This window comes from Abrus precatorius, unplaced genomic scaffold (assembly GCF_003935025.1).
Source record: "Abrus precatorius isolate BTA unplaced genomic scaffold, Abrus_2018 Scaffold11, whole genome shotgun sequence".
NCBI lineage: Eukaryota > Viridiplantae > Streptophyta > Magnoliopsida > Fabales > Fabaceae > Abrus > Abrus precatorius.
The window spans coordinates 28,948,562-28,960,621 of record NW_020874303.1 but is presented as its reverse complement, the minus strand read 5'-3'; the positions used below and the strand labels follow the sequence as shown (position 1 = coordinate 28,960,621).

Below are 12,060 nucleotides of genomic sequence, written 5' to 3'. Positions count from 1 at the left end.
ATAAAAAATTCCTAATACTTTATATTTCTTATTTATATATTCTTTTAATTTAATAATACGGAGCTTAATTATTTCCCACTAAATCTTTTATTCCCATGAGATTTGTGCAGTGTCATATCTGCTCTCTCTTTGATCATTTTTTTGTTAATTTGAAGAATTTTAATATCTAAAACTAAGATTCATGAATGTTCAAACAATATATTTAATAACTTTTTTTCTTTCTCTCTTTTGTGAAAAGATCTCTATAAATATTTATATAATATTCTTTAACAGTAAATATATATTTATAAATTATATATGCACTAAGTATGCAATAGTAGGTGATTAATGTAGAGATAATGGTGATCAGGATGATGGAGAAATTAGACATAAGGACAACTATTTTTTTAAAGGGCTTATTCATAATTTTAATTTTATAAGGGATTATTTTGCAGATTCTAAAACCTTTTAAAATTCCTTCATCGATGGCTCATATAATCATAGGCTCGCATTAAAGTGACTCACAAAAAAAACATTGATGAGGGAGGTGCACCTTAATTTGACCGTTGATATCGATCGTAACATACATTGTTAGTTAACAAATCACGTTACATGCATGATTTGTGAATATAAAGAAGGACGTAAGCAAATTAACCTACAAATTAATGGGTACAAGTTTAAATACCACTCACCAAATATATGTAAAAAAATATAGGAAAGCAAGGAATTGTCGTATATATATATATATATATATTTAATAATTCATTATAGCAATATAAAAACATTAATTCCATTTTCTAATGGCTGACATGCCAAACAGACAAATATGTCTGAAAAATGAAGAAACTTTTTCCAGAGGTAGTAGATAATTATTGTTTTAGTGGGCAGCAGAGAGAAAACGAGGATAAAGAAAAAGCTCATTGATATTTTTCTATTTAGATAAAATGATAATTGCCTTTTATTTAAAATTAAGAAATAATATATTTATAATAAAGGACTTTTATATCTTTATAATATAACAATATATATATATAAAATTAAAATTTTCATTTTAAAAAAACCTGTCTATTTTCTTTTCATGGAAAAAATAAAAATTTCGAGTATATTTTTTTCCTCTCCCTTCTTTTTTCTTGCAATATATTTTTGTTATGGACTTGTTCCTTCTTTTTGGTCTACCCAAAGAAAGGGAAACGAGGAATAGACGGAAAACGTTAATATGTCATCGGGAAACGATCCGAGGCTGACAGCGGTGGACGGCGATGGGTAACGGCAAGTGGCTCCCACTGGTACCACAAACACTGTGCTCGTCGTTTTGGGGTTGGAAGAGAGAGCAGCAAGCGTTGAATGCTAAGTTGACGTGACGGTGCGTTTTATTAAAGTTTCACCGCAGTCTCATTTATTGTTTATGACACAAAGTTTGTTTATCGTTGGGGGATTTGAGATTATATTTTAAACAATGCTTTCACAATTTATGCTACTATCTTTCATTTTTTATAATAATACCGTTCTTTAACGATTAAAAATTATGTAATATTGTTCATTTTTTATCATGTATTTGCAAAATAATATAAAAATTAATAGGTACATGTTTCAATGTACTACTACTAAGTAGTGGTACATTATAATAGGGACATAATTAGTTTGAAAGGTCAAGTCCCTCGTGACCCTAATTCTAAGCTGTTACGGTATTGAAGGAGCAAATGATGGTGCATTGTTATTATCAGTTTGACGTACGTGCAAATGAGTCACGGGTTAGATAATGAAGGGGAGAACTGAAAATGCATATAAATATTATTGTTTTTATTGTTAAGTTTATAATATTTTATTAATAATTTTTTCTACTGCATGATTAAATTCAAAATCGTTAATTAATTTAATAGCATCTTCTGAAAGGTGGTGATAACCCTTAAACTGGATTTTGAGGGAGGTTTGCAAACGTGATTTTGGGTGGAAACTAATGTTTGATCATTTATAGTTAAAATTGTTTTTCTCCTTAAAAAACATGTTTGATTATATCCCAAAAAAACATCTTATGTTACGTTGATAGTTTTACAACCTTAAAATTCAGTATAAACATTTGTTTAACATAAAACATTTACAATTCATATTATCTAAATGCGAAAAAGTAAATGAGAAATAGTGGACTATTCTCGTTTTCTTTCTTCTTTTTTAATCTGGAAGATTTAATAATCTAAGGTTACATACTGCATTGCTTTGATTCTTCAAAAAATGAGTATATGTTTTCAAATATGTAAAATGTTATCTTTTCTGAAGACTAGAGTAATAAAAGAAATTTGGGAAAGCGATTTAAACACAAGACTGACACCACTGTGCCAATCTTACGAACTATGAAAGATTCATTTAACAACAAATGAAAGTTTCGAACGAAAAAAAAATAAACCATCATGTTTTTATCGTTATAAAAGATATCTATAATAAACTATTTTATAGTAAATTATCAATAAATTTTGACACAATTAATAGATAATTTTGTATATAAACATGTTGATAAGAGTTTGATTATTAGTTGTGTATATATATAAAAAAAAACATTGTTGAAGAAACAAAATCCGCTTCAAAAATAAAAAAAATAATTTTTAAAAAATTGTTTATATCATTCAACACATGAATTAATTGAGAGAATAAAATTTAAAATTCGAGAACTTAAAAAGGAGATGAAGAAGGGATGATTTAAAAAGTAGAATGAAATAAAAGAAGGGTGATAGATGACAAAAGGGGTATATCCAAATTCGAAAATAATAATAATAAAAAGAGGTGTAGACGGCGATTTACAGGGTAGCTCTGAACAAAATCTCTCTCAGCATGTCCATGTCATGTCATGTGTGTGCATTTCACCTTCTTCTGCTGTCTTGTACACCAAATTGCAAGCTACACCATTACTCTTCTTCAGATTAAATAAATAAATAAATAAATTTGCAATTATTTATATATTTATTTATTTAATATCATTCTATTTTCTCATCGCTATGTCTCTGTCTCCATTGGTCACGAAAATAAGTAGTAACAACAAAGCTGACCTCTTCCCTTCGGCCAAACCATTTTTGCACTCTCTCCACACACCACAGTCACAGTGGTCCACTCTCTCTCCTTTCATTCTGTGCCATCTTCCTCTCCTTCTCCTTCTTCTACCCAAATGCAACCAACAGAGTAAGCCACACACGTTTTTCTCAAAGCTTTCACCTTTTGCTACCCTTTTCAACCATCACAAAAGGTCTCAACCCGTTTTCCTTTTCATGCCTCTGGTTACATTGCAATGCTTCCATGTTATTATGTCGTTATATTCGGTTAGGTTTAGCCGTTGGTTGTTTTATTTATTTTTTAATATTTTCTTGTTGAGGAATTGAGGTTAACTTCGGCGGTTGAAAATTTTCAGACTCCTATGGTGATGATATTATTATTATTATTATTATTATTATTATTATTATCAGAAAAAGTGTGTGTTATTATTTGTTCTTCTTGTTTTATTTATTTATTTTTTCGCTGGATGTTGAAGTTTCGTGGATGATTGATAAAATATATAATAACAGAGAAAAAGAAAGGTTTGGATCTCAGTCGGGGCATCTTTTTTCTTCTTGTTTTGTAGTCATCAAGGATGTTTTTGTTATTCTAAAGCAACAATAGGGTGGTTGCTAGTGATTAGTTATTACACTTTACATTATTAATATTATTATTACTATTTTCCAACCTTTTGATTTGGGGACTGTGCAGGTAAAAATTGACACTGAACTTTCAAGGACCCGGAGAGCCAAACGACTAGCTTTAGTCATATCATTAGTGATTGGAAACTTTGAAGTTGAAATGTGAAGGACATATTACTATTTCTGTGGTGGAATCTTTGGAAAAGGGTTCCTCTAAAGTCTCATCAAAAGTGAAGCCAACTGGTTGGAGACAAATATTTTGACTTGGGGAATGATTTGAAGACTCAAGAACTCAGCTAGTGTCTGTAACTGTTCTCTTGTAATGGATTGTGTCACAGGCCTTTATATGCAGTGCTTGTAGTCTTGTTGAGTTTCAGCTACTTGAGATGCTCATTACTTTGTAAGTTTGGTTGGGGGATGGAACACCTTGCTTTCTGAGCCAAAAGGGTATCTGATTCTTCACGGATTTGATACTATTTTGGGAACGTACTTGCTGAATCCATCTTGTTGGTGACTGAAAGGCACAGTTTGATGAACCTTGTTGTTCTGTAGCACTGAAGATTTGAATTTTGGTTAAATGGGTCGTGTCAGTGATTGCTTGGTGAAATGTTGCATGTTGATTATATAGGAAAGTAGTGAGAGAAAACTTGATCGTGATCTTGCGTTTCTGCCCCATGTTGTTTAGCATATAGGAACATGTGGCTTTGATTGTTTCTGAGTGATATCTGTTGAACAAGGCAGTTTCTGTGGAATTGTTGGTTCTGATGAGTCGAGAACAACAGAAGCGAGGGAAGCAAGAAAAGGGTTCGGATGGTGCTGAGAAGGTTATTGTTGCCGTTAAGGCATCAAAGGAAATTCCAAAGACTGCTCTTGTTTGGTCCCTAACTCATGTTGTGCAACCTGGGGATTGCATTACATTGCTAGTGGTTGTACCTTCACAGAGTTCAGGTATTTCTTATTTAGATTCCATTTCTCTATTTCTGGGGGTTGCCTTTGTTTGTATCAGTACTAAGCTGTTGGATCTTATCCCACGTGTCTTTCCTTTTATCATTGAGATTGTTTTATTTTGTAATCCCTGACAAATAAATTGCAGGTATGTAATAACACTGGTGTTGGTTAGTTTTTGCTTTCCTTATTCTGGAAGAGTGTAGTTTTCTATTATTGCTATACCTAGTGCACAAACTTCACTTTGTTATTGTTTTTGATTGGGCATTTGAACCTTCACTCTTCCTTTATTTTGTGTACCTTATCATTATTCTGCTCATATGTAGGCCGAAGATTATGGGGTTTTCCACGGTTTGCTGGTGACTGTGCCAGTGGTCAAAAGAAGTCTACTCCAGGAACAAGTTCAGAACAGAAAAGTGATATTACTGATTCATGCTCTCAAATGATCCTTCAGCTCCATGATGTCTATGATCCTAATAAGGTTAGTAGCCTTGATGTATGAAATGCTCATACTGAATGTTATGTTTGTATCCATATGCTAACTGTTGTTCAGCAGATAAATGTGAGGATTAAAATTGTTTCTGGATCACCCTGTGGAGCAGTGGCTGCAGAAGCTAAGAAAGCCCAAGCCAATTGGGTTGTATTAGACAAGTAATATTCTATCTTCTTTTTTGCCCCACATTAAGGCATGCTATTGTGATACAAAATAAAGTTGATTTACTCGCAGTTTCTATTTTACTATTTTATTGGTCTGAGATTATAATACTGTGTTTGCTGCTGGTGTTTTGGTGTTACTTTCTTTTCAGACAGCTCAAACATGAGGAAAAACAATGCATGGAAGAGCTGCAGTGCAACATTGTGGTTATGAAGCGTTCCCAACCTAAGGTACTCCGCTTGAATTTGGTTGGATCACAAAAGAAAGATCTGGAAGAAGCATGTCCCTTAACTTCTGAGAAAGATGATGTGCCTGGAAAACAAACTAAAAAGAAGAACGATTCTTTAAATCCCATAAAAGGACCAGTTGTCACTCCAACTAGCAGCCCTGAGCTTGGTACACCGTTTACTGCTACTGAAGCTGGTACTTCATCAGTTTCAAGCTCCGATCCAGGAACTTCACCATTTTTTATCTCTGAGATGAATGCTGAGTCAAAGAAAGAGGAAACTATCAAAGAACATCAAGAACTTGATGATAATATTTCAGACACGGACAGTGAAAATTTGTCCACATCTTCAGCAAGCTTGAGATTTCAGCCATGGATCACGGATTTACTTTTGCATCAACGATCATCTGAACCTACAGAAGAAAGATTGGAGAGATCTCATAACAGGCTTCAATCATCTACAACTAGAGCTTTACTAGAGAAGTTCTCAAGACTGGACAGAGAAGCTGAAATTGAAAGCGCAACTTATAAGACTGACTTGGATTTCAGTGGAAATGTAAGAGAAGCAATATCATTATCTAGAAATAATCCACTTGGTCCACCTCCATTATGTTCAATCTGTCAACACAAGGCCCCTGTTTTTGGGAAACCTCCCAGATGGTTCAGCTATGCTGAGTTGGAGCTTGCCACTGGTGGATTTTCACAGGCCAATTTCTTGGCAGAAGGAGGATTTGGATCTGTTCACAGAGGGGTTCTTCCAGATGGACAAGTCATTGCTGTCAAGCAACATAAATTAGCTAGTTCTCAGGGTGATGTAGAATTTTGCTCAGAGGTAGAAGTCTTGAGCTGTGCCCAGCACCGAAATGTTGTTATGTTGATTGGGTTCTGTATAGAGGACAAGAGAAGGCTATTGGTTTATGAGTACATATGTAATGGATCGCTGGATTCTCATTTATATGGTAATTTCTTTTGCTTTCAGATCAAATTTTGTTGTGAGAGAGTCATGTTTTTGAAAGGCTAAGGTCTTATGTTACTTAAAATGCTGTGTCATCAAATATTTGGTAAATTGATTGGATTTAGCAAATTCATTTTTGTAAAGCTAATGAGATCCGTGCCCCTAGACTGTTAGATAAAACTTGGTTACATATGTAATTTGAATATGTAATATCATGATATTTTCATGTTAAAATATTTTCATGTTAAATACAATGAATGATTAAATGGAATCTAGGATACATTTTACTGATACTGGCTTCTTTTTAATTTGTAACCTGACATATTACCTGGCAATCTTTCAGGGAGACAGAGAGAACCATTAGAATGGTCTGCACGGCAAAAAATTGCTGTTGGAGCTGCTCGGGGATTGCGATATCTTCATGAAGAGTGCAGAGTGGGTTGCATCATCCACCGCGACATGCGGCCAAACAACATTCTTATCACTCATGATTTTGAACCACTGGTAGGATTGTGTTTATTTTTCTTTCAACATGTTTTCAGTTCATTAAATATTTGTGTTTAATTATGCAAGGTTGGTGATTTTGGACTGGCAAGGTGGCAGCCTGATGGAGACACAGGAGTGGAAACTAGAGTAATTGGAACATTTGGGTATGCGATTTATTAATCCTTAATTAGTTACAGCGAAATAAAGCTTGGTTGTTGTTGTTGTTGTTATTGTCTAATTAATGTTCAATATATCAACCATGCAACTAAGCTATGTTGGTGACTGTAGGTATTTGGCTCCGGAATATGCTCAAAGTGGCCAAATAACCGAAAAGGCCGATGTTTATTCCTTTGGTGTGGTATTAGTGGAACTGGTTACAGGACGAAAAGCTGTGGATCTCAATCGGCCAAAGGGACAACAGTGTCTTACTGAATGGGTAAGTTAAATGACAGTAATATCAAACTTATTATGCTCTTTAGTTGAGTGAAATTCTCATAATTTCAAGAGTTTAAATAATTGTCTGATGCGAAACAATAGATAAACCAAGAACAATAAGTTTCTTTCATTTTTCAGGCCTAGCCTTGCCCTTAATTAATTGTTTGAGCATTTGGATTTTAAACAGGCACGGCCACTGTTAGAAGAATATGCCATTGAGGAACTCATCGATCCAAGGCTGGGAACTCACTATTCGGAACATGAGGTCTATTGCATGCTGCATGCTGCCTCATTATGCATAAGGCGTGATCCTTATTCTAGACCGCGCATGTCACAGGTAAGGAACAATTTTCAACAGATTTTTTTGGTCACTAGAGAGTTACATTTCCATATTTCTTTCATCTTGATTTGAACAGTATTAGGCTATACTTGCCATGACACCATTTTGTTAACCTTGATGGCACTTGTATTGAAGGTTCTGCGAATTCTGGAGGGTGACACAGTGATGGACACAAATTACATGTCAACACCCACTTATGATGCAGGAAATGGGAGTGGTTGATTATGGCTTTGGCCAGAAACGTAGTAAAGGCAGTGGTCCCACATTGCAAGTGTTCAGTGGGAAGCTCTCTGAAGTGCAGGCCTGCCTAATGGGAAATGGACAACACTAAGCGGACATCATGTGAAGATGACATTTAAAGCGCTTCACGTTGGAAACTGCATTCTTGTAATGCTAAATATGTTTCTTGCCTTTGTATTTTGTACTTTCCTTTCTGTTTCTCTGCAATGTGATCTAATTTTTGCATCTGTATAGTGGAGTGAAAGTAGGTTAAGTAATGTATAGAAGCTTTTGAAATTCTTTCGGAAAATTATGTAAACTTGTGTCTAAATGGCCTTAATCAGACTAGTGAGCATTCCGTGCTCTTCAAATGGATCAAAAATACTTTTTGTAAGGTGGTTCAATCAAGTCTCTCTATTTCTCTCTTTTGAGTGCATGTGTTGTCATGCTAGATTTTTAAGCTAGCAAATTGACAATGACAGCGTGGAAATAAAGTTAGCTTTAAACATTGATGAAGTGTAAGTGAAAAAAGTGGTGTCAAATTTTGAAGCATGTAAAACAAAAAATCTTGGTTGGCTGATAATGACAAGGCTGAGAGCTTGAACGTGGTCAAGAGGGATGTCAAATGTTTGTTTCTCGGTTATGTTTTGGCATCTTATGACCAAGGATTATAAACGTTATCCTCGGGCAACCCGTTTGGTTATGGTCCATGGATCTTAATTGTAAGTTGTAATAAAACATCAGTACAAGAAGTCTTGCAGAATCCAGACGTATCTGTTCCTCTAGTATGTGGAAACCATCTGGTATCAGTTATGTCTTGTCATTTTTGTTTCTGGTATCAATGAGGTTAAAACTCATTTAGTTTTTATGCTTGTGTTTCTGTTTCCCTTTATTTTCATCTGCACTAATTTTACCTGGATATTATCTCTACTAAACTTCTATTATGACACGACTTGGATTTAAGTAAGAAATCAAGCTGACTTTCTTAGCTTAAATTTATTTACCTTTACGCATTGATTGGTTTGGTAGAGTTAGAGCAAATAAATTTTAACGGAAGAAAAAGTAAAGGAGAAAAGCCCTATGATTTAGTTTCAGAGAAAAAAAAGGAAAAAATCTTTTAGTTTAGTTTGTAAAGAGGGAGATGAAGATAATATATCATTTTAATAGTAAAAATATTAATAAAAGTAAAGAGAGAGAGAAAAAAATTCCATAATTAAGTTAACATTGCTAACTAATTATGAAACCTTGTTAAGATGTCTTACATTGCTTAAGAATAGAGCTAAAATACTCATTATAAGGACTATAGTAGTCCCCTTCCTATGAGTTAGCTTTTGAAGGTGAGTGAGACCTAAATTTCTTCATACCTTTCCCTCCTCCAAACATAAGAAACATAACATAAACAGAGATAGATTTTGACAACCAACCTCCTCCCCTCCCTCTTCCCTCTCCCCTTTCTAACAAAACGAAAGTTCAAGAGTTCTTTTTCTCAAATCTTTCAAATAAGTTAAGTGTTCAAGCAAAGATCCATTTCAAAAGTGTTTTTCATGAAAAATGATAAGTATTGTAAATTGTGCGTTCATGTTCATCAATTGCAGCCACTAAATCATTTATAATGATGAGTAAAGAAAATCCATCCAGGAGATATCTTCTCCCATGACCCGCTCAACGTGAAACCTACTCATCTTTAAAAATCTAATTTAAAAACCCCATAGTTCTGGATCTTAAATTATCAAATGTCCATTGGTGAACCACCTTGGTTTTCAGCACCACTTTGATCTATGGTAGCACCCTGCTCAGTTGCTGGCTGAGATTCAGCTAGAGGTCCTTCTTCCTCCCTTACAATCTCAAAAGTATCAATCAATTGTTGAACAGTTTTCTGATCTAAAATGTGAAATGACTCATCAACTCCAACCACAGCAACAGTGCATACAGAACTGCTGAGTTTTTCACCTTGCAAGGACTCCCTAGTTGCAATAAGTGCATCTTTGATCAAATCTTCTCGTGAAGAGCTTGTGAAGTTCTCAAACTTGCGTTCTAAATATGTCTTTGCAGCTTGTGAGCGAGAGCCAATTGCAAAAGCTTGATATTCAAAATAGTTTCCACTTGGACAGTTGTAATAGAGGTGAGCTCCAGATTCATCTAGTCCAGCTACCAAAAGACCAACCCCATAAGGACGTTTCCATGATCGCTGGGTGCAAACCTGCCATTCAAAATTACATCACAAATATGGATGAGAAAGAGATATTTTAAGTTTTAATAAATTTTACAAACACTTTTTTTCTTTATTATGTAATTCTGCACATACAAACACAAGATTTGCCTACCATACCCTACCGATCCAACTTTCGATAACTAAAACACAAGCATGATTCTATACCATAAAAAAATGCATGTTTAGTTACCGTGGTGATTTCGTTCATCTTAAATTTGACATATCAGTTTTGCACAAGGTAATTCCATTCCGAAACAAAATAGAAAGAGGGGAGCAGGGTTCATGTAAGTGAGTTGTTTAGCATACTCTCAGTCCATCAACTTCAAGAACTGTCAGCTCCATAAATAAAACATGCATGGGAAGGAGCAAATTTTCAAAGTTAAAATGTTAATAATGAAATTAGAACTTTCATAATTTTTATTGGCAGGGTTAAGGCTGCTTATACCTACCCTCCCTCGACCCCAATTGGTGAAAGCCTTGTGCACTAGGTGGCCCCCCTGTTTACTGCTACACAACAACTTCCAGGGGGTACAACATTCCCAATTTCTGGGTCACACAATTACATAAAGCTAGCTGGTTGGATTAGAAATGAACCATCTAATTTGAAGATAACCCTACAAAGCTCTAACAAAGTCAATGCTAGGTTAACATCAATTTCATTTTTCACGGAGTTTGTATTCAGAAGCCACTATATTTTTATGAGGCTTAATTTTCATAATAGATACGCAATTACTCCTCCATGGATGGAATTTTGTATATCAACCCTCACTTTGAGCAATTTTCAAGGAACGTGACACCTTGATCAAGAGATTCCAGACATATAAAATCCCTTTTACCACTTCTATACATAATGAGTATCGACAGATTCATCTACAGGATCTGGAGCTAAATGTAATCTTGTTTCATAATTTTCAATAAGCCGGAAAGCCCCCTTGAATGTGCAAGTATGTATTCTATTTTAGCCACACAAGTCAGGACACATCCTTGTTTGCTTGTATTGTAATATCATTGCTTTAAATTAATTATTTGTGCCTTAAAATTGTGCCAATCTGCTCAGAAACCCTAAGCACTAGCCAGTAATAGGAGGACGGAAGTGAATGAATAGTGACCTGTGCTTTGTCGGCGAGCTGAACGACGAGTCGACCGACGGGGAGGGGTGACTCGTAGGTGTAGGAGTAGTTGATGCATTCGGAGCGCATGTAGCGGGATAGGACGCGGCCGTCGGCGGTGAGTCCGGCGATGGCGAGGCCGATGTGGTTGTCGACCTTGAAGATCTTCTTCTGGTGGGAGGTGAGATCTGAGTTAGCCTTGTTGACGCAGGCCAATACGACGTGCGTTTTGGATCGGAGGCCAATTGCGGCGGAACCCTGTTTCACTGCCTCCATTGCGTACTCTACCTGGAACAACCTCCCCGCCGGACTCCATGTCGTCACGTCCGTGTCGTACTGGTTTCTGAACATTCTCTTCTTCTTCTCCAATTCTCTCTCTATTCTCACTATCACTGCTTCAAATCTACACACACGTTAGTCTCTTTCCTAACCTTCATTCCTACTTTAGACCAAAATCTTATTTAGGTCCTATTCGTTTCAAAATAAAATAAAATAAATTAATTCTCACAAACTTTTTTATAAGAATATATATTCTAAATAAAATATGTGATATTAATTTATGATCATATTTTTTTCATATTTAACGACTTAAATTTAATTTTTAGTTTCAAATATACGAATCGTTTAGGAAGATGGAATCTTATAAGCTGTTTTCTTGACAAAGAATTAAACACTCGAGGGAGAGAGTGTATAAAATATGAAGATTAAAATCAAATGATTTTTTTTTCTATACACTTAAAAAAATATTAACCTCGAAATATCTCTTAGTACAATATACCAATTCTTAAAACCTGCCCATAACATGGTCACCAAATTAATTTTGTTGTGAAGTTGTTTCCA

At 35.0% G+C, this 12,060-nt stretch overlaps 2 protein-coding genes across 5 annotated transcripts; one reads left to right on the top strand and one right to left on the bottom strand.

Moving 5' to 3' along the window:
• Positions 1-2,705: 2,705 nt before the first annotated feature.
• Positions 2,706-8,406, top strand: LOC113856678 (inactive protein kinase SELMODRAFT_444075-like). Of its 4 annotated transcripts, none has more exons than XM_027488638.1 (10): positions 2,706-2,717; positions 3,709-4,586; positions 4,910-5,064; positions 5,140-5,234; positions 5,390-6,423; positions 6,763-6,923; positions 6,993-7,069; positions 7,194-7,341; positions 7,528-7,677; positions 7,816-8,406. In XM_027488638.1, the coding sequence occupies exons 2-10, from the start codon at positions 4,403-4,405 to the stop codon at positions 7,900-7,902; spliced, it is 2,091 nt and encodes a 696-aa protein (XP_027344439.1). In that variant the 5' UTR covers positions 2,706-2,717; positions 3,709-4,402; the 3' UTR covers positions 7,903-8,406. The 4 variants fall into 4 exon arrangements, with proteins under 4 accessions (XP_027344439.1, XP_027344436.1, XP_027344437.1 ...); XM_027488635.1 differs by lacking the exon at positions 2,706-2,717 and adding an exon at positions 2,766-3,211 and having other exon boundaries at positions 7,816-8,299; XM_027488636.1 differs by lacking the exon at positions 2,706-2,717 and adding an exon at positions 2,967-3,147.
• Positions 8,407-9,401: 995 nt separating this feature from the next.
• On the bottom strand, positions 9,402-11,649 carry LOC113856188 (proteasome subunit alpha type-1-B-like). Its single transcript, XM_027487907.1, has 2 exons — positions 11,221-11,649; positions 9,402-10,099 (listed from the first exon to the last, which is right to left on the bottom strand). The coding sequence occupies exons 1-2, from the start codon at positions 11,569-11,571 to the stop codon at positions 9,629-9,631; spliced, it is 822 nt and encodes a 273-aa protein (XP_027343708.1). The 5' UTR covers positions 11,572-11,649; the 3' UTR covers positions 9,402-9,628.
• Between the last annotated feature and the right edge of the window lie 411 nt (positions 11,650-12,060).

What these genes read in the sequence shown, in the direction of transcription:
- LOC113856678 (XM_027488638.1), top strand. Translation starts at nt 4,403, where the DNA reads ATGAGTCGAGAACAACAGAAGCGAGGGAAGCAAGAAAAGGGTTCGGAT. An exon ending in ATGTCTATGATCCTAATAAG is followed by an intron (nt 5,065 to 5,139) that starts GTTAGTAGCCTT and finishes GTTGTTCAGCAG; the next exon opens with ATAAATGTGAGGATTAAAAT. An exon ending in GCTGGATTCTCATTTATATG is followed by an intron (nt 6,424 to 6,762) that starts GTAATTTCTTTT and finishes GCAATCTTTCAG; the next exon opens with GGAGACAGAGAGAACCATTA.
- LOC113856188 (XM_027487907.1), bottom strand. Translation starts at nt 11,571, where the DNA reads ATGTTCAGAAACCAGTACGACACGGACGTGACGACATGGAGTCCGGCG. An exon ending in AGCTCGCCGACAAAGCACAG is followed by an intron (nt 10,100 to 11,220) that starts GTCACTATTCAT and finishes TTTGAATGGCAG; the next exon opens with GTTTGCACCCAGCGATCATG.